The sequence below is a fragment of the Corvus moneduloides genome, chromosome 25 (genome assembly GCF_009650955.1).
Source record: "Corvus moneduloides isolate bCorMon1 chromosome 25, bCorMon1.pri, whole genome shotgun sequence".
Taxonomy (NCBI): domain Eukaryota; kingdom Metazoa; phylum Chordata; class Aves; order Passeriformes; family Corvidae; genus Corvus; species Corvus moneduloides.
Genome location: NC_045500.1, coordinates 1,385,796 through 1,407,622, shown reverse-complemented (window position 1 = coordinate 1,407,622; position 21,827 = coordinate 1,385,796). Strand labels below are relative to the sequence as shown.

At 52.3% G+C, this 21,827-nt stretch overlaps 1 protein-coding gene and 1 long non-coding RNA gene across 4 annotated transcripts in view; one reads left to right on the top strand and one right to left on the bottom strand.

The window, feature by feature from the left end:
- The window catches only part of KIRREL3 (kirre like nephrin family adhesion molecule 3), a 347,026-nt gene that overhangs the window by 48,255 nt on the left and 276,944 nt on the right, over positions 1-21,827 (bottom strand). For all 3 annotated transcript variants that reach the window (XM_032133597.1, XM_032133598.1, XM_032133599.1), the window contains 2 exons: positions 8,224-8,381; positions 4,600-4,750 (listed from right to left, as the gene is read on the bottom strand). In XM_032133597.1, the coding sequence (XP_031989488.1) occupies positions 4,600-4,750; positions 8,224-8,381 (309 nt within the window). The remainder of the gene's footprint in view (positions 1-4,599; positions 4,751-8,223; positions 8,382-21,827) is intronic.
- Positions 13,460-21,272, top strand: LOC116455590. Its single transcript, XR_004244425.1, has 3 exons — positions 13,460-13,471; positions 13,727-13,730; positions 21,127-21,272. It is a non-coding gene; the product is annotated as an uncharacterized LOC116455590 (long non-coding RNA).

Genomic DNA, 21,827 nt, shown 5'->3' with positions numbered 1-21,827 from the left:
CTCTTTCATCAGCCTAATCATCTCTGCCAGGGCCTTACTGGTGCCACAGGCTGCTCCAGTCGTCCAACTGCTCCTCAGTTTCTCTCCTTCTTTTCACATGAGAAGCATCTAAATGCTTCAGCTGCAAATAAAATTTAGGAAAGAACCAATGAAAGCAAGCGGGAAATGGGTGAAATGTTTAGATGAAGAATATCCAGAGTTGTTCTAATTTTTCACGATGACTGATGTCAGGCCTTCAGCTTTAGGTTTTAAGCATGGGATCTCATTTGAGGGGAAAAAGCAGAAAGAAATGGCCTTGTGGAGGGTTTTTGCGGTGCCTGAAGAACCAGCTGTCCCATGGCAGAGGGGGTTGGGGCTCATCAACCCAGCTGAGGGGTTCTCCTGCCCTTGAGGGGGGAGTCTGCTGCACATATGCACAAACACATCCCAAAACAGGACATGTTACGTGTTCAACTTTCCCTGCTGCCTCTCTCCTCTTCCAAGGGCCTCAGCAATGTCCTTCCCAGCTGGAAAATGGGGAAAGGCTGCAGCTGACAGGGTGGGTGGGCAGAGAAGCTGTTGGCACACCCTGGTGCAGGGCACCTCCCTTGGCCTCACGTGTGCTGGGGCATCCCGGAGGCCTGGGCTGGGGTGTGGGATCAGCGCTGCAGGGCTGGACACGGCCCAGCGCTCGAGTTCTGTGAGGATGCCGTGGAGCTGTGGCTCCAGCCAAGCCCAAGGAGCATCCTGGTGATTAAGAGGGATGGAAGTTTCCCTGCCAGCCTCTCCCTCCACCATACACAAGTCAGGGTCCTGCTGGAGCCACCTGGCTCAGGCAGCTCTCAGCGCCTTTGCTGGAGGGTGTGGGCTCCAACTGGGCGTACTGGTGTGGGAACTGCATCCAGAGCAACCCCGTGTTATCCCAGCTCTGCGAGGGGCAAGGTGAGCAGCTTGGGGACGCAAGCGGAGTCTCGGAGGTGGCCTCGGCAGTGACCTTGGCTGGGCGGGAGGGGAGAAGCCAAGTCCCGGCGGCTCTCCAGTGCCTCCTTCTCCTCCGCCCCGCCGTATTTACCCAGCCGGAGCCTGGCTTTGTTGTGAGCAAAGCCACCTGCCTTCCTGATGGGAAATTATGACGGGGAAATTATAGGTATTTTCAATTTACCCTAATTTCATTTTAAAATGTGCAATTCAAATGACAATAAAGATGGGCGCACTTGGGAATATAAATGAGCTTCCCTGACACAGCAGCCCAGAGATGTATGGCGGGCTCCTAATTCATTCCCAGGCATCCTGACACTTCCCTATTGTTAGACAACAACAGCTAATCACCTTCCTTTGTTAAGTATGAATCACACTTCTCTTTAGGAGCTTCCCCATTGTTTGATGGGTTAGGAGCTGTGCCTACGATTTACAGAGGAGTCTCTTTGTATTAAAATGAGCCCGGCTCCCTTCTGCACTCAAAATAATAATAAAAAAAAAAAATTAAAAAGACAGGGAAAAAAAAAAAAAAGAAAGAGCAAAGGAAGTGAATTAAAGTCTTTGATCTCGCCTGTCAGAAATGGGATTGGGCTTTCGAATATTGCGGGTGTTGTGGATAGCGTGGGCTTGTGTGTGCCAGTGTGTTTCGGGGCATTTTAAAGGCAAAAAAGACACAAATTGTAACTCATCAGGATGTAATTCCACTCGGTTACAATTATAATTCCTGCCTGGCTTCTTGTAATGGATTTGAATGATGGAATGCGACAGAGCCAGCCCACAGGCGGCGGGAGGAGAGGGTGCGAGTGCTCGTGCGGGTACCGCGCCACAGCGGGACCAGCACCGGGACCGGCACCAGGACCAGCACCACTCCTTGCCAGCCCCTCAGCCTGGGAGGCACCTTGGCAAACCCCTCAGCTCCCACTGTTCCCACTCAGCACCTCGGGAATGGCCACAGGCTGAGCTCTGTGGGCTGCGGGCACTGTGCTGGCGCTTGCCCTGCCAGGTGCGGATCCCTCTCCGTGCTCCTCTCCCCTGTGGACAAACCCTTCTGAACCTCTTTGCTCAGGCTAAGATGCCACTTCAGCCCTGGGCTTTCCACTCCCCAGGGGGAAGCACAAAAGGGAATCAAACACTGCAAAGCTCCAAGGATAAACGCAGCAGGAGACCCTCCAGAGCAGCGATGTGCCCCTCATCACCCTCCACTTTGCTTCTCCTCCTCCCACCTCCTGCAAAAACATCCAAATCCCTTCTTGCCACGACAAAAAAAAGGTGTAAAAATGAGCAACTGCACATGTGTGTGCAGAGGCTTGGAGCAAATGGCTTTGGATAAGCAATAACCCCGCTCCTCCCCATCCCGGCACGCCGGGTGTGCATTTCCATGGAGCCACTGGGCTCCTGCAGTATAAATAGTTTATGCCATATCAAACTATTAAACATGATTTTAATCCCACTTGTGATGTTCGACGCATAACTCACAGGAGGCTGACTTTGATGTGGCTGGTGGAACGGAAATCACATTGAACAGATGTTCCAGCTGGAGCCGCTTAGTATTTCCATTACAGACCCTGCACTGGGGTTTTTTCCAGCTCTTTCTGCCAATTCCCCCCCCTTTTTTTATATATATTTGTAAGGGGGAGGGTTTTATGACTCAGCTCTTTCATTGCTGCTATGATGGTCAGGCATGAGATTGATGGGAGCCCAAATTCAACTGAGGATAATCTCTCCCACCTTGCACACACCCTTCCTGGGAATAACCCCCATCCCGGCGTTTCTCTGCTGCCTGGGAGCATTGCTGATGATCTTTTGAGTGGCAAAAGAAAATGTAAGACAGCAGTAGGAGTGATTTACCAGGCTGCTGCTTCCTGGGAAGGATTATTTTTGGTTCCCTGGGATAAGTTTGCAAGGCCTTCTCTCAAACCACACAGCTGGGCGGTGTTTGCTGTGGTGTGAATTCAACCTCCACTGCTGGAGGTGGAGAGTGCAGGGCCCAGGAGGATGCAGCAGCTCGTGCCAGGCTGGGAAGAGCTCCACAGCCAACAACTGCTGCCTGATTTTCCTTATTCTTGCAGAAACCACTCCTTTCTCTCCCCAAGGTGCTGCTTCTGTGCTAGATATTGGAATAAGACCCACGAGCAGGACTTCCCAGAACAATTCCCTAGGGAAAAACGAGCGGCCCAGATACTTTTTGCTTAGGAAAAGCACCTTTAGCTCTTTGCAAAGTGAATGCAGCTGGTTGTCTGCAAGGCTGGGAGTGAAACCTCATGAACTAAAGCTGGGTTCATAGTTGAACCTGATGATCTTAGAGGTCTTTTCCAACCTTCACAATTCCATGATTCTGTGACTAGGTGCAGCTAGGGCAGGCTTGTGCATCTGGGTCAAAATCCATCCCACCTCAGCTTGGTTAATCCATCTTAGTATTTTTCTACCCCATCACCCATCCAGCTTCGGGAAATTGATATCCTCATTAGCCCCCATTAAGAACAACATACTTTTAGAAGCTGGGTAGAATATTATTGTTATTACATTCACAGTGTGGAGTATTTAATAGCTCGGAGTGGAAATTGGTGCTCTTTATTGGGTTTTTCTCTTTCCCAAACAGATTCCATGTGGCTGCGGGGATTCAGCTCACGTCTCCAGCCCACACTGTACTGCCCAGTGTAATGACGGCTCCGCTCTGCGCTGTTTGTGTGAGTGTGTCTCTCGCTATTGTAGCTGTTTGCTGGCTGTGAAATAACCCAAGCTATTATCTCATTTTATCTGCCCAGTTCTGTCAGGACATGCAGCCAGCGACCCAAGAGCCTGGTAATCTTCCGGCAGCAAAAGCTGCAAGTCTTAAATGGTGAATTTTCTGCTGTGCTCGAGTTTGTTCAGTTGAGTTTGCCAGTTTTAATTGGTCTCTGGAAAGCAGCTGGCATGCTAATATCGAACACCCTGCTTTTGCAAGTCGTGGGTAAATACAGCTGCAGGAACTGCGTGTGTGAATGGAGCCTGGCTGGAAGGGGTCAGGAGGAGCCCAAGAGCGACAGCTACTGCAGAGGAGGAGGGAAGAGGCCTGTGAAATGTGAATTTTGGAGGACGGCAAATTTTTCTCTGTGGATTTACAGTAAAGGGCGAATGGTACAGCTCTGAACACAGCCCTGTCTCCTGAGGTTGGTGACTGGCTCTGGCTTTGTGTCATGGCAGGGACACTGTCCCCATCAGGTGTCACAACAAACATACCACTGAACTGCCTGTAAGTCTGGAAACACGTGATTCAGCACCAGAAATCCTGATGGGACTTATCTCTGCTATTGGCCATGCCCAGAGATGTTGCTTGCTCACCCAAAACCCTCTGGGATCCATCCCTGCTCCAAAGACCCCCGAGGGCCTGGATCAGGGCACAGCTGGGCCACCCAGAGCATGGCAGCTGGTGCTGCTTTTGCTCAAATCCATGGACACATGGGAAGCACGATATCCCTGTTGTGTGGCGTTCCTCGGTGCCCCAGGGCGCTCAGGGGACATGGGAGATCCAGCTGGGACTTCACCCCGTTGATACACCAGTAAATCCCAGTAAAGAGAAAACCCCAGCCCCAGCATGCTGCTCCTGACTGGAGGGCAGAGAGGCCGGGATCTCCCAGCAGCCAGAGGTGGCCGTGTACTCACGCTGGATGTCGATGGTGACAGAAGTCTCCTTCCCGCTGGGAATGGCTTTGTTGGTGGCACGGCACACGATGCTCTCCCCGTTCTCAATGTCCGAGGGGGCGATGAACAGGGTGCTCATGATGCTCTCCCTCTTGCCGTCACGGAGGAGCGTCTGTGAGGGGGAAACAGGGATGAGGAGCTGGAGAGGGGCCCTTTCCCCATCTCCAGGCTCAATAGGAGCTTCTCAGCCAAGCAGCTTCCTGAAATAACAATTCCTCTGGCTGGAATCGGCCAAAAGCCTTAGGAGAATAACAAAGACAAATTTCACTGCACTTCCCTGGGAATTGGGCTCTTAACTCCCATCTGCTTCCCTGCAGCCCTGCTGTGCCTAGGCTGGGGAGGAACGCTCCGGTGGGATACGTCACCCACCATCCCAGGAAAGAGGGAGCCAGAGGCAAATGGCTTTGTGACCCCGCTGGCATCCTCTGCCAGGTGAGTGCATGAAGCTGCTGGGCACTCCTCATAGGGATGAGGGGTGATGCCGGCTGCCAGCAGCACGGACTGACCCTGGCCATGGATCCTTGGCTCTGGACCAGCCCATGGTAAATCATCAGCTCTCACGTCTTGACTGATGGGGGCCAAAAAATCCAAACCCTGGTGGTAACCAGCTCTACCTGGTCAGCCTTGGCACTGTGCTTCTTCCCTGGATTTATCTGACTTCAGCCCTGGTGCCCTGCCATGCCTCTTTTGGGAGCACAGAAGCCTGGGAGCGCTTCCTTACCACCCCCTAATCCTCCTGCAAGCTCTTACAGGAGGTCACGTCACCCTGTAGCCCCGACTTTGATAAACGGAGCCCTCGGATCTTTCAGGATGTTGTGTGGTTTTCAGTCTTTCAATCATTCTCCAACCTCTGACCTCTCTCTCTGGTTTATCAACAGTCTGGATTTTGGACCCTGCCAGGCAGTTTTTCCTTCTAAGTTGGTATCCTTCAAGTTTGTTCCTCAGAGTGGCTTTATGGGGAGATAAACAGATGTCAGCAAGATGTGTGCATGTGGCACTTGGGGACACAATTTAGTGGTGGCCCTGGCAGTGCTGGGGGAATGGCTGGACTTGATTTTGGAGAGCTTTTCCAACCTAAATGATTCTTTGATGCCAAGACTAATGCTTTCCCTGGGCTCATCCTGGCACAGCCTTCATGCACACAGGTTTGTGCCTCTCAAGCACACGAGACAAGGAATGGTGCTGAGAAACTGTCACCACAATCAGCCCAGAATCCCAGAGCCATTAAGGCTGGAAAAGTCCTCCGAGATCGAGTCCATCCATTTACCCAGCACTGACCCATCAAACCACGTCCCTCTCCACCACATCCACGGGTTTTTGGAGCACTTCCAGGGATGGGGAATCCACCACCACGCTGAGAGCCCATTCCAATGGCTGAATACCTTTTCAGTAAAGAAATTTTCCCAATATCCAATCTAAACATCCCCTGGCACGGTTTGAGGCCATTTCCTTTCATCCTGTCTCTTGTTCGCTGGGAGCAGAGCCCGACTCCCACCTGGCCGTCCCCTCCTGGGAGTTGTGGACAGCAAGAAGGTTCCCCTGAGCCTCTTCTTCTGCAGGCTGAGCCCACCCAGCTCCCTCAGACATTCCTGGTGCTCCCAGCCCCTTCTCAGCTCTGCTCCCACCTCTGGACACAAACGCAGGATGCTGCCCTGTCCTGCCTTCATTGTCACCCCGTGTGCCCTTCCCTTGGGGAACGGCCCCATTTTTGGTGCTGGCCTTCTGCTGAACCCTAAGTCTGTGCAGAACTTCCCCCCTATTTGAGGTGAACCTCCAAATCCTGCAGGATCTTATAACGTTCCCTGTCCCCTTCAGTAGGGATCGGGGGGATTTCATTCAGCCGTGGCTGTTCTGCACTGCCTGCCTGGGATTGCCAGGGGGCTGCATATGGATCAGTTGGTGGACTGGAAATTCAGAGTAACAAAGAAATTATCACTCAGTGTGAATGGTTTCAGGCAGTCAGTAACCCAAAGAGGGCTTCCTTTTGGCTGGCTGGAATATCTGGATCAAATGAAAGCTGGGTTGGATTTCAGTTTTCTTGAAAAAGCAGAAAGAGGCAAACTGAGGCACTATTTTAAAGGGAGCCTCAAAAGGGAAACGTTTCTAAGACACCAAAAATCCAAACTTCCCACTCAAAAAATGTCTAAAATTGTCTGTTAGTTTTTCTAAATGCTGATTTTCTTTTTTAATATGAAAGGGCCTCATGGAAACCTCCAGGAAGTCAGGAGAAACTGAAGTTCAGCCTCAGAAACAGAGGTTTTCCTGACTCCAGGAGGAGGGAAGGATGCTTCCCCCACACAGAACAGGGCTCCCCTCCGAGCCCACCCCTGCCAGCTGCTTAAAATGCCATGGAAATCTCTGTGCTGTGGGACATGGATCTGCAGCCTGCAAAACTCTGCTTCGGAAGGGCATTCCCCCTTCTCTGGGGGACAGGGAAAGGGATCTTCTGCGGGTCTGAAAGGGACAGGGCTCAAAAGTTGTCTTCCCAGGTCCAGGCCTGGCAGCCCTGGAGGGGAAGGCTGGGGGTGAGCGGGATAAGCCATGAACAACTGCACATCAACGGCCTGGATTTTAATTAATTCTACTCGATTTGAGAGAGGGAGAGGTCAGCTCTCTCTGGCTCTAATTAGTGCTGCCTCTCTCATCGCACGCAGGGAGATGGGGCAGGTTCCCCTCTGCTCACCCCTGGCTGCAGAGAAGCAGCTCAGCTTCAGCCAGGAGGTGAAGGAGGAGGAGGAGGAGGAGGAGGAGGCAGGGAGGGTGTTCTGCCTCCTCTGCTCTCCCCAGCAAATCAGGATACTGCTGGAATGAGGCTGGATGGCGGCTTCACAGTGGCAGCAGAGGGTGAAATGTTTATTAAAGATCTTCGGGAGCTCGAGGAATGGCTCTGACTGCCCCCTTTGAAGTTTTGGCTGCAGACTGACCCATTTTCGGTCTGGAATTTTGCTGTTTTGAAATTTTTCATTAAAAACGTCAAGTGTTAGCAAATCTTCCACACTCACCAGCCATCAGGAGCCCATAAGCATGTGGGGGAGAACATGTGGGGGCCCATCCCCAGTGTGCTGCTGATTGCTCTTTGATGGTTTCCTTTATGACCCAATAAACGCTTTCTGTCTAAATTAAAAAATGCCAACAATCCTGACACTTTTTCATGGAAAATTGCAGTTGGAGGAGGGGACACACGTCACTGCAAGCACCTTTTGATCCAGAGGTTCTGCTGCAGCCAAGGCTGGGTCAGTTTTGCTGTACATAACATTAACACCACACCCAGCTGGGATTTAGGGGGGACAAGTGGCCATGCCAGGTGATTACAAGCTGTGAGAAGGTACAAAAAGCCAAATTCAGAGCAGAGCCCGTTTTGGTGACAGTTTGTGGTTTCTCACTTGCATCCTCCTGACTGTATCCCCCCAGCCTCCCCGCTGGGAAGGCTTTATGGAGGGATGCAGGGTGAGAGTCCCAGCTCTGCAGAGCTGAGGGTGCTGCCCCAGATGTTTTGGGGTTGTGTGAAGAGCAGCGTCAGGCCTGGCACCCCTTTGTGAAGCCAGGGAAGAGCACAGGCCTTGTCCCAGCCCCATCCTGCCTCACCTTGGAATACGTGGCTCCGTTGATGACTTCTCCCCTCCTCATCCAGATGATGGAGGCTGCTGGCTTGGCGTTGTCAGCGTGGCAGGTCAGGTTCAGGGGGTCTCCTGCCCTCAGGCTGATGATGGGCCCCCCCATAATGACAGGGTCATCTGGAGGAACTGCAAGCAAAGAGCACAGAGGAGACAACGCCATTTGAAGCATGAAACCCGCATTTCTGGAGTCACCTGTGGGGTCACTGGACTGTGACCTCTCAGGCTTTGCATACGCTTTGGGATGGCCATGGCACTGCTAGCCACTGTCCCCAGGGTACAGCCACCTGCTTCTTGCTGCTCCCGTGAAAGCTGGGCCCCAGATTTCAACTCCAGCAGCAGCAACTGGAGAAGTTTCTGAGGGGATTTGGGCCAGGTGGCTGCAAGCTTTGCAGGAATATGAGGGATCAGGTCTGTGGCAGATAAATCCATCAAGGGCTACTAAATCCTCAAAGCCCTGCATGTTCCTGAGCTGCAAACTCTGGGAGTATTTGAAAGCAGTATCCCTGCTTGAAATAAATATCCCTGCTGCTCTCTAATCCTGCAGGGAGGAGCTTTCATTTCTGCTACCCTGATGGGTCTGCTCCAGCCAGGACGTGTGCTGGAGATGGAGCTCTGTCCAGCTCCTCATGGAATCAGGGCATTATCTAGGTTGGAAAAGACCCTTAAGATCAAGTCCAGCCATTCCCCCATCACTGCCAAGCCCACCACTATATCATGTCCCCAGGTGCCACACCCACACAGCTCTTAAATCCCCCCAGGGATGAGGACTCCAGCCTGTTCCAGAGGCTGAGAAGTTTGGTCTTACTTACCATGAGAAGTTTGGTCTTACTGACCATCAGTGGGTGTTTCATCAAGACACAAAAAATTCCTGACTAGGTAAGACAAATGCACTTATTTCTGTTCTGTGAGAGAACCAAGCTCAGCCCTCCCTTTCCCCGGCTCTTTAACAGCACTGCCAATCCCATGGATGCCTCACATTATTCCAGGGAAACAGCAGGGAACCTCCTTGTCACTGAAAGCTGCTGGCAACCCCCTCGTTGAGAGCCCTTCCAGCCTAAACTGCTTCCCAAAGGCTCTTAGCTCTTCCCAACCATGACCCTTGGGAAACCAAATGCTCTTCTTGCTACAGACAGATGTGTTGCTCATCCGTCCATGGCCTGTCTGGGGGCTCCTGGGGCCCATGTGGGGGTGGGAGGCCAGCCGGAATGTGAAGGACACATTGGAAGGCGTTCCCAAGTGATGCTGTGATGATTTTTTGCCTTTTCTTTTACACCCCTGTTATACCTTTTTATAACTTCTGTATGCTTACTGTATTTTTTGCCTACATTCTTGGCCTTGTTTGTCAAGCTGAGAGACTCAACATTTTAGAAGCTTTGTAGCCCGGGATCAGTGTGCCCCAGAGCCCAAGGTCCTCTCCAGAACACATTCTGTAAACTAAGACAGAACCATCCAGGGAAGGCTCCTTGGGGAGGGGGGGGCTCACTCGAGCCTCCCATTGAGGAATCTTTGATAGATCTGCTAATTAGTAACACCTATAATGATATACCTGATCTATTGTGGGTGGGCATTGCGGTGGGCATGGAGGTGCATTCCACCTGGACATGGTGCACCTAAGGATCCTTAAAATAAATCCCAAGGTAAAATCCCTTTTTCCCTTCTAACTGTGTCTGACTCTTGATTTTAAGACCAGGAAAAGGCATCACAAGAAACAGGAAATTGCTCCTTCACACCCTGCTCAGAAGCCGGTGGCAGAACCCTCCTACCCTCAGCATCCTTCAGAGGGGATGCAGTTGGGTGAAATCCACCAGTTTTCTGCCAAAGTGGAGCTGGTTTTGCTCCAAGTCAGGGCCGCTCCCCCTCAGAGCCAACATTTGGCCTAAGCCCCCTCTGAAACCCCCAAGTCCATCTCTGCTCCTGAGCCGCCCGCACATTGTCATTGGCTGAGGAATATTTAAAAACTCCTCCAGCGCCGGGCTGGGATCGGGGACTGGGAAGGGATTCTGTTCCCCGACAAGGCAGAGGTGGCTGCCTGCCCCAGGCCGGGATTTGCAGATGTGCTGCGGGCACACCCCGCTGCGCGCACACGCGGCTGCCAGGCGCTCGGAGTAATGGGATTTTTCAGCTCAGTGGGTGGAACTCAAGGACTGGGGGAAAAAAGCTTTTCTACACGGATCCAAAATGTACTTCTTTTTTTTTTTTTTTTTTTCTTCTTCCAGGCTAAAAGAGTGGAAAAAGAAAGTGAAAAATCTGTGGTTTGAGTTAGTTGGAATGCCTGTCACTGAGATGTGGAAATGGGAACAATTCTGCTCCATTCTGATGTTATTTAACTATTAAGGAAGTATGAATTTTAATTTAAAATATTTATTTATTTTATTTCATTGGATGAGTTTATGCTGTTTAAAACCAAATCTGGCATTTTTCAATAGTTTTTTTCCCTTCGCTGAATCCATTAATTGAATTTGACCTCTGCTTGTAAAAAATATTGAAAATTCATCTTGTAGAGTGGGGAAAAAACCAGCCCACAAATCTTTTTCTGAAGACCATCTTGGAATTTAATGAAGGCACTTTTGTGGTGTGATGTTTGGCATTCCTGACTTTTTTTCCTGGTATTCCTGCAGCAACATCTCCCCAGCAAAGCAATCCAGGGTGTCCCTTAGCTGCCCACTAGGGGATATTATGGGATAGAGGACAACATAAAGCAAACAAACATGGAATCACTTGTCTGCCCTGTGCCAGAAATCCTTGTTTTTCACAGTTTCGCTCCCCGTGGGATCAGCAGCCAGCCTTGAGGAGCTGCTTATGGCGATGAGGAGAGGATGGGCCCTGGCAACCTCTTCCCAAGTAACTGGTTTTCATCGCCCAGTCCTCCAGGTAGCCGTGAATTATTGATGTCTCCAGGCTCCCTAAGAGGGAATTTGGTTGGGGTGGAGGGGCTGATGAAGAGGAATCTGTGATGTCTCGCTAACTTCTGTAAAATGAAGGATGGATGTATTTCTTCCCCACACCAACTCCAGCCCGGGAGAGGACGCGGAGGAGGAGGAGGAGGAGAATGACAGATAAAAAGTGGAGAAGAAGAAAGCAGGGAAAGCAAGAAGCCGGTAGCATGGAGCCATGATCCATTATTCATCCACTGAGCTCCCAGGATTGGTTGTTACTATGAGGCACCACTACAGGATCTGGTCTCCTAATTTTTAATCACGTAGCTATGGAAGCGCTAGCCTTCCTGATTAAACCAGGGATATAATTAGGAAGCGTTGTTTGGGGCTGCAGGGGGTGGTTTTCATGACAGCAAAGCAAAAGCAGTTAACCCGCATGTGCCTGGGAAGATGAAAATGATGGAGAAGGGATCCAGGATGGCTCCAGCCCACAGGAGTAGGAGCAGAGAGCTGGATGGAAAGGGCTTCAAGGTGCACCCGGGGAGGTGTAGTTGGGATATCAGGGAAAAGTTCTTCACTGAAAGAGTGGTCAGGTGGGAACAGGCTGCCCAAGGCAGTGGTGGAGTCCCAAGGAGTGGTGGATGGGGATCCCCAGATGTGGCACTTGGGGACGTGGTTAGTGGTGAACACGCTGGCAGTGCTGGGGGAACGGTTGGACTCGATGGGCTTAGAGGGCTTTTCCAACCTGAATGATTCCGTGAGTCCATGACATGTGGCTCTTTATGGGGTGGGAGCCTCCATATATATCCCCAAATGGACATCAGAGTGAAACCTCCCGGGGTGGAGGTGAATCACCCCAGCAGAAAATCTCCTGTTCCTCACGTTGCCCTCAAGACCTCAGCTGGACACTCATCCCCCTCTTCACTGCAGACAAAACTTTCCACAGAAATGCTGACAAACTTCTCCCTGCCAAACCCCTCATTTTCTGTCAAAGTAAAGGGATTACTGAATATTTTTAAACCTGCCTTGGACAGGCTCAATAGATTCCCCATGTGGGTTGCCTGGATGAGAGAGGACAGCTTGGGGTTTCTGCTCCCTGCCCTCTGGGAAAGTGCATCTTACAGCACATCAGCATAAAGAAACACCTTTACATGATGGTGCTCTTGGTGCATTCATCAGCTTTTTAAATTAGTTGTTAGAGGCTTTCCTGTACACTGTCCCACCCTGCACAACTTCCCCCTGACTAATTAGTGAGCCCCCACAGGATTCTTCAGCGCTGGGCTGAGACCCCAGGCTAGCACTGCCTTTGAGTCAGGAATGACGTGGATGTCTCTCAATGCTCCCGGCAGCTGGACAAGGATGTGGCAAGCAAACAGAGCCTCAGTCATTAGCAATATTTACTGAGCTAACAGGATCCTCCAGCAGCCAGGTCCTGGAAGTGGAGGAAGCAAAAAGCCCTGCAGCCACCAGTACGTTTTCCCTAATTAAGGCTGTTTTCCTGGGTTGTTGTGGCTGGTACCTCACTGCTGCTGGGTTTGTGTAACCAACCTCCTCTTCTTGGGGCCAACCTCTCCTTCAGTGTTAAGTGATTCAACCCCAGCACCTGCTGGTGGGCAAGGGCCACCCAGCTGCTGGGCTGGAGAGGCAGGCACTGAGCAGCCCCTGAGGGCTGCCCTGAGCCAAATACCTGCAAGGAATGTTCAGCTGGTGTTAGACTCAGCACAAGAGCCCCCTGTGGAATGAAATCCCTTGGATAAGGCCTTGCTCATCTTCATGGCTCCCCTTCCCCATGGGGTCTGTGGCACTTGGGGATCTGGGCCCAGCTCGTGTGGGAGTTAAATAACAGTGACCAGAGGATGCTCCTGGTGATCACAATGTGCCACGAAACACTGGAAGGTGCTTCCCAGCCCCAAAGCTGAGAGAACAAGTGTAAATCATTTGGGGGTGTTCAGCCTGGAGAGGAAAAGGCTCCAGGGAGAGCTCAGAGCCCTTTGCAGGGCCTAAAGGGGCTCCAGGAGAGCTGGAGAGGGACTGGGGACAAGGCATGGAGGGACAGGACACAGGGAATGGCTTCCCAGTGCCAGAGGGCAGGGCTGGATGGGATCTTGGGAAGGAATTGTTCCCTGGGAGGGTGGGCAGGCCCTGGCACAGGGTGCCCAGAGCAGCTGTGGCTGCCCCTGGATCCCTGGCAGTGCCCAAGGCCAGGCTGGACATTGGGGCTTGGAGCAGCCTGGGACAGTGGAAGGTGTCCCTGCCCACGGCAGTGGGTGGCACTGGATGAGCTTTAGGGTGCCTTCCAACCCCATTCTGTGACTCTGTGATGAATCAAGAGCATCCCCAGTGGGGACAGCTGCCTCCCAGCGAGCACTCAGCAGGAACACAAGGCCCTGAGGAGATGACAAAGCCGAGCTGAACAAGGGTGCCTTTGCTCCTGTGTTTTGTCTCTGCAGACAGGGAAGCAGGGGAAGCCCCGGGGAGCCAGCCCAGAGGGATTCAGCTGGCTCAGCTCAGCCTCCCATGCAGCGAGGGCAGATGTGGGAGCTTTGCCTGAAGTGTTTGTGCATTCAGACCCGGCGCTGCAGCTTTGTCAGGGAGGCACGTTCAGCTCTTGTAGACAAGTCAGGCTTAGGAGGCATCACACAGCAGCTGCTGGGCCTGACCGCATCCGGCGCTGCCCTGACCCGTGCAGTCCTTGGGGAGGTTTTGGAACACAAACCCTTTGCAAATCCCATCTCTGCTCCACACCAGGGCATTCAGAGTCCAGGTTTGCTGGCTGGCAAGGCACTTGTGAAAGAAGCAGCATCCAAACTGCACCCTCTGGGCTCCTTACCCTTCCTGGAAGATCCTGATCCTCTGATCTAGTAGAAGGTGTGAAGAATTGGGCTGAGCAGCCACTGCTTTTCAGCTTCAAATCTGGCTGCTGGGTTTGTGTGTTTGCTGGAATGTTCTTCATCATTGTCATAATTTTAAATTTTTAAATCTAACTCCCCTGCCAGCCATAACTGATCAGATTCTATAGCAAATAACTTATAGGGTGGCATGAATTTTTTTGCCACACCAAAAACTTATGGGGATTCTTAAACAAATCCTCTGCTCTCCTATAAGTCTACCCGCTCTGCTGGAATTTCCTTCTCAGAAAAAAAATCATAAAAGTTCTCAGAAAAATCTCCTTCTCAGAAAAAATGGCAGGGGGTTGGACTAGACAGCCTTTAAAGGTCCCTTCCAGCCCCAAATATTCTGTGCATCTATTATCCTGTCCTGGTCCAAAAGCTGGTCAATGTATCAAGACTTTGAGGGGGGTGTGACTCTGGCAGTAAGCTCTTTGCTAATGATATTCAGCAGAATGAAGAGTTAATTGGCTGTGGCGTCATTTCTGTGCCTCATTTGGGATCGGAACATCCTCTTCGCTGCTTGAGAACTGCAGGGAGCTGCCTCCTCTTCCCAGCCAGTGGCTGCTTTCCCCACCAGCCTTGGGGGCGTTCTGGAGCTTTAGTGGTGTTGCTCTGCACGATGCTTTTGAGATTCTGGGGGGGTTTTGGCCACACTCATGGATGCAGAATTCTGTGGAGCTGATCAAAGGAAAAGAGCAGCTCTCCTACTGGGTGAGATCGGCAGAGGTTGGCTTGTTTAATTGGCAAAGCGAAGGCTGGGAGGCTTCACTGTGATGAGTAACAGTGAAAGAACCAGGAGAATGTTGGGAGAAGACAAAGGAAAAAGCAGGAAAATGTGGGTGCTGGGAGAGAAAGAAGGTTCTCTGTTTCATCAAGTGTCTAGGAAAGCTTTCCAAGGGGAGGAAAAGGGGCCAGAACACGAAACTGCTTTTAGGATGAAGCTTGCTACACTGGATAAGAGAATGCCCTTACAGGGATTGTGTTTCTGGCAGAGTTTTCCAGCAGACTGCTCAGGGTCTCGCTGTATTATCAACCCTGAAGGCTGCAAATCGTGAGGGCCTAAACCACTGCAGAGCAGCTTACAGCTCCAGGAGTGTTGAGCTTTCCATTTATCAGGCCTTTACACATTTAGGATTCCGATTTCCAGCAGTTCTTCAGAGCTAGGAAGGATATAAACAGACTCTTAGGTTTTGTCCAACACTTAAAAGGCAGGGATTTTGCTGTCTGAGCATTGGCACGGACTGGGCTTCTCAGGGCAGCACCAACTGGGGACTTGGGGCAGGACTGTGGGGCTCGGTGACCTGAGCTCTGGAGGGAACCCAGCCCTGGATGCCAATTGCATCCTCCCCTCCACTGTCTTGACGTGCATCCATTCTACCCCTCCCCATCCCAAAGCAATTAGGATTTCAATCCTTTTGCTTTGGCAGGTGAGGAAAAATGAACAATACAGAGCGAGTGGTCTGAGTTTAGACGGGGTCAGCACAGGGCTCCTGACTCCAGCGTGTGCTACTCCCCCTTCAAGTATGACTGATCAGATCTTCCTTTGCATCCTGCATCTGAAACCTGGAGACCATTCCTGCCTGCAGCTGCTCAGCGGGATGCTGAACACTCTTTTTATCCTTTTCTTTGTATCCTGGGCTCATCCCCAGCAGTGTGGGCAGCAGGATGAGGGAGGGGATTCTGCCCTTCTGCTCTGCCCTTGTGAGACCCCATCCATGGAGCTGAGTCCAGCTCTGGGGTCCTCAGCACAGGAAGAACACAGAGCTGTTGGCGTGAGGCTATGGAGATGCTCCAAGGGCCGGAGCCGGGCTGGGAGAGCTGGGGGTGCTCACCTGGAGAAGACAAGCTCCAGGGAGAGCTCAGAGCCCCTTGCAGGGCCTAAAGGGGCTCCAGGAGAGCTGGAGAGGGACTGGGGACAAGGCATGGAGGGACAGGACACAGGGAATGGCTTCCCAGTGCCAGAGGGCAGGGCTGGATGGGATATTGGGAAGGAATTGTTCCCTGGGAGGGTGGGCAGGCCCTGGCACAGGGTGCCCAGAGCAGCTGGGGCTGCCCCATGATCCCTGGCAGTGTCCAAGGTCAGGTTGGACATTGGGGCTTGGAGCAGTCTGGGACAGTGGGAGGTGTCCCTGCCCATGGCAGGGGGTGGAACAAGATGAGCTTTAAGGTCCCTTCCAAGCCAAACCATTCCATGATTCTGTGATTGTGCAAAACAATCCCCGGAGCTGTCTGCACCTTCCCTACACAAGACAGGCTGAAAACAACCCAGTCCATGTTGTCCACAGTCAATTTACAGAGGCCACGCTGGCTCTGGGGTGAGCTCTGGCATTGTTTCCAAGCATTCGGCCCCCTCCTGTGTGCTGCCAGCCTCTGGCCCTGCTGAGAGTGGCATGGCATTGTTCCCTGTTGTCCCTGCCGTGTCCTGGCCACATCTTCCCCAGCCTGGTGCTGCTCTGCTGCCTTGTTCCTCCTGCTGACCCACGGGAGCTGAGCCTGGACAGCCTGAAAAATGCTGGGCAGCTGCCAGTGCCCCGGAACGGCGCGGCTGCTGCCGGGAGAAGAAGGAGAGGAAAGAGATGCAGGCGAACAGCACAGCCTGGGGAAAACACACTAAAAAATAAATCAAAAGAAACAAGGGGAGCCAGGGAGAAAAATAGTGATGAAAGTTTAAATAGTGCATCTCTCTCCTGGTCCTATTTGTCTTGTGGCACTTCAGTGTGTGTGTGAGCGGGAGGGGCCCGTGGGGCTGCCAGCAGTGCTGCCTCCTCTCCATCCCAAGCAGACACCTGTATCCCTGTTCCCCTCCTGTCTCTGCAGCTGAGCCTTTCATGGACCCTCCTCACATTAAGGAGCTCATGAAAAACAAACCACCAATATTTCCTAAAATTCCCTCATTTTCATTCTACTTTCTCCTAATGATTTGTCCTTTTTTTCATGCGGCCGCTGAAAGTCTCTCATGCTCCACATTTCTAGGGTCAGCAGGATGGATTTCTCCAGTGGAACAGTGTCTTGCTGGAGAACGCAGATCTCTTAAATTCAGAAATGATTCCTAGAGATGGTTTCATCTCACTGCAGCAAAGCTCAGCTCTGCTTTCCCACTCAGTGCCCTGGAGGGGCTGATTTTCCTCCATCTAAGCCCTCTCCAGGTCAGATTGAGGAATATCACTGGAATACTCTTTGCTTTTTCATGCTGAGGAGGGGTTTGCTCCCATATTCTTGGCTACAGAGTGTTTTAAATATTCACTTTTCACAACGGATTGGAATTAAACCAAACATCAAAGTTCTGAAATCCTTTGTGAGAGCTGGCTCTGGGCAGCATCCATTTTGGAGAGCACACAAGCAGATGTGACATGGGATAAGCGAGCATTTGTATTCTACTGAAAAGCCTTCTGTACGAGGAGAAAGAAGTTTTGGCAGCCCCCTTCCCCACTCTAACAAAGAGCCAGCTGCTGTGCAGGCAGGTAGCTGGCCAGGTATGGATTGTTTACTCAGAATGCTCACTCTGCAAATAGTAAAAAACTTCAAATTTTCTCTCCCAATTGAAGGAGCAACACAATGCTAAAGAATAGATTGCATTTGCCAGGTCCTCGTTCAATTCTCCCCAGCAAGGTGGTGTTTTTGGATGGATCCTGTCAACAGCTACGGCCAAGCCCTAACTCAGGATTTCGGAGGGAGCTGTTTTGCTGCCTGTTAAACTGAAGAGTATTGCCCACGACTGAGAGAGGTGGGTCCGTGATCCAGGACAGCCGTGATTAATGGTTCCAATTCTGCCTGTCAGCACGGAAGAAAGGCAGGGTGAAGCTTCCCAAATGTGTCAGCAGGGATGGGAGAGGAATGGAGGAAAAATGAGGCCCACCTGGCCTTGTTACCACTGATGTAATCAAATTTACTGATAAGAGCCCCATCACACACAGGATCCCCCTGTGCTGGGGATCCCCCTCCCAGTATAAAATCATGGAATTGTGGAATGCTTTGAGCTGGAAGGGACCTTAAAGCTCATCCAGTGCCACCCCCTGCCATGGGCAGGGACACCTTCCACTGCCCCAGGCTGCTCCAAGCGCGGTCCGACCTGGCCTTGGGCACTTCCAGGGATCCAGGGGCAGCCTCTGGGCACAGAGGAAACTGAGGCACAGATAGACCAGGTGTTCTGAATCCCAGGCTCTCCCAGCTGGATTATCCCTCCATCCCTGCTCTTGTGCCAGCCCCCAGCTCTGCCCAGCTGCCCTGCACCGAGACCTGTGCCAGTCCCATGTTGGGAGCACGGCAAAACCCCCACCCGCTTTAGAGGGGCGGCAGGGGGCTGTGGTTTGGGTGTCCCACATGGGGCTTTCTGTGACAAAAGGAGGCTCGGGGGAGACAACTCCCCGCCAGGAGAGCGGAACCAGGTGAAGATCTGGCTCTGCTCCCAGGGAACAAGGGACAGGAGAAGAGGAATCAGCCTCAGACTGCATGAGGGGAGGGTCAGGTTGGACATCAGCAGGAATTTCTACATGGAAAGGGTGTCAGGCACTGGAAGGGGCTGCCCGGGGTGGTATTGGAGTCCCCATCCCTGGTGGTGTCCAAGGAACAACTGGATGTGGCACTCAGTGCTCTGGGCCGGCTGACAAGGAGGGATTGGTCACAGGTTGCACTCGATGGTCTGGGAGTTCTTTTCCAGCCAAAATGGTTCTGGGATTCAGTGACTCCACAGAGGCTGCAGCACCCTCACTAATCCTACCCTGGCTGATGGTTAGAGATGCTTTTGGGGCTGATGCCGAAACTAAAGAGCACAGGCCTGGGTTAATCTCCTTTGGAGGCAGCAGGGACCTGGTGGATCCAGTCCCCGAGCCCCTGGGAATCAGGGAAGAGCCCATGAGATTGCAGAGACGCTCCAAGCACATCTCGCTTTACTGTAGCTGCGAGCACCCTCCCACAAAGAGAAATACAAAGCTGAAGGAAAAGGCTGTGGCAAACCCTGGCTCGCCTCAGCTGCGGGACATGCCTGAACCTTCTCCTGGAAGGGGGATCAGCAGGAACATCATTATTTCCCCAATGTAGGCCAGCACCCCTGCCTCCTCCTCCCCCTGAGCGCGGCTCCCGGGTGCAGACTGACAGATCAGAGAGTGCAGGCGAAAACCCGAATTCATTATTTTTCCCGTATGTCAGATAGTTTCAAATTGTTTAAAAAAACAGAAAGAAAGAGAGAAAGAAAAAAAAAAAACAACCCAGGGACATTATTACTGTTCATTAAAATATAGGAAAAAAAGGAAAAGAGGAGCAAACCCCCTGAGCTGGCCTCCTCCTTCTGGTGAGAGCTGCTCTTAGATCCTCTCTCCTGCAGGATAGGGTGGGAGAAATCCTGCCTGTCTCCTCCCAGGAGGTGCCATGGAAATTCAGGGACGAAGAGCAGTGGGATGACATGGGAGATTGGGACCTGGTCGTTAAGATTTGGGGCTTGATTATCTGGATCTGCTTTGAGGCTGCACGTGCCTTGAGCTCATTAGCCAACACCTCTTCTGTTAATTAGCTGCGGTATTTACTATCCTAACAGCACCTTATGGGCCTGGGAGCCTCAGCAGAGCTGAATCCTGCATTTCCCTTAGGATGGGCCTGGCTGGGAGCCTGGCACACCAACCCTCGTGTAAGGTAAGGAGCTGGAAGGGCATGAGAGCAAGGCAGGCACCACCTCCCAGTGTTCAGCACCAGGAGAACTCCCTGTCTCAGCCTACAGCCAGGGCAGACGGTGGGTGGGAGATCCCAGGGATGGGCACAGCCCTTCCCAACTCCCTGCAGGCTGAGGAGAGCGAGGGCAGGTTTGTATTTTGAGCCTTGCTGCATCTCCGGCCTCGATCCCGGGCTCCTGCCTGGTACTCAGGGACAAGAAGGCAGAACGAGATGTGAGTTTCCAGCTCAGGAGCCCATTTTCACCATTGTGGCGCCGGTGCTGACCCTTTTCCAGGGTGAGAAAAGACAAGACCTTAGGCCAGGCTGGGAAAAATCTCCCTGGCACTTCTTGGAGCTATGACTTGAAGCATCACTCCCATTTCATGGAAGAAGGACACCTTTGCTTTTGTAAAATCTCAGAATTGGTTTGGGTTGGAAGGGACCGTAAATCCCATCCCATTCCACCCCCTGCTATGGGGAGGGACACCTTCCACTATCCCAGGTTGCTCCAAGCCCCGTCCAACCTGGACAGCCAGGGATGGAGAAAACACAGGAAAAAATCCTTCCCTGTGAGGGTGGTGAGGCCCTGGCACAGGGTGCCCAGAGAAGCTGTGGCTGCCCCATCCCTGGGAGCATTCCAGGCCAGGTTGGACAGGGCTGGGAGCAGCCTGGGACAGTGGAAGGGAAGTCCAGGGATGGACTGAGATGAGCCTTAAGGTTCCTTCCAACTCAAACCATTGTTGGATTCTGTGAATATTCCCATTTGCAGGTCACCAACTGGAAGTCCTTGCATCCCTCCTTCCTTGGCAGCCGGTTGAGTGATGCTCTCAACAGCCTCCACCAGGAGACATTCCCACTCAGATCCCCGGCTGTGCTGCTGCAGAGGAACCAAGGGCAGCTCACACCAGGGAGCCCTGCAGGGATGTGGACATTCAGTGCTTTGCTCTTGCTTTGTGGTGGCACTGGGATGGCCGAGGTGGGAAGGGCTGGGAGCTGGGACCTTTGATCTGGGCACCAGCCGAGCCCTCCCAGGTGTAAGACACCATCAGAAATAATAAAGGAAGGCCTTAGAAAGAGCCTAATCCCATGTCCCGGATCTGTCAGTGCCTTGCTTCTCTCCCCTCTCCCCAGCACCGCGGCCGTGCAAACAGCGGGACTCAACCCCCCCGTGGCACCCAGCCCGGCGGCTCCAGCCTGACAAAAACACTCCCTGTCCAACACACCTGGCCTGAGCCTCTTCCACAGCCTCTCCCACCTCACAACATCCTCCCGCTGCTGTGCCGGACAGGGTCCTAAACCCTCTCCCTCATTCAGGACACGGGAATGCCAGGGATGCCATGCTGACTGTCTCCTCAGGGAAAAGTGTAACTGGAACTGGACATCCAGCTCTGGCAAACAAGGAACAACCCCCAGCTCTGCTTTAAGCACCGTGCAGAGCATTTAAAGATCAAACAGACCAAGCCACTGATCACAGAATCACAGAATGAACGAGGTTGGAAAAGACCTTTTAGATCATCAACTCCAACCTATGCCCTAACCTAACCTCCTCATCAACTAAACCATGGCACCGAGTGCCACGTCCAGGCTTTTTTAAAACATGTCCAGGGACGGTGACTCCACCACTTTCCCGGGCAGATGATTCCAGTGCCCAATCACTCTTTCAGTGAAGAATTTTTTCCTGACATCTAACCTAAACTTCCTCCGGAGCAGTTAAGGCTGCGTCCTCTCGTTCTGTCAGTGGCTGCCTGGGAGAAAAGCCTGACCCCTACCTAATCCACCTGAGAGTGATAAGGTCTCCCCTGAGCCTCCTTTCTTCCAGGCTAAACAAGCCCATGATGATGTTGTGGCAGATGCCACGGGAGCTTGCTGGATGCCAGGGATGTGTCCCTGAGCTGCTGAGGTCACGGGCTCTGCAGACCTTCAGCCGCTCTGCAGTGAGGGCTGAGCAAATCCCTGCGGATGAATCCAGCATCCGTCAGCCGCGTCTGATCAATGCAGGGCAATTCCTTATCTCCAACGTGGCCGGGCCACACGTTTCAAAGGAAACCAAATCCAGCCCATCCAGGATGGAGCACGATCAATCCCAATGTTCCAGCATTGACACGTCTGCGTTTGGGCTGAATCCCTTATCAGGCAGTGGCACAGCTCCATGTGGAAAAGGT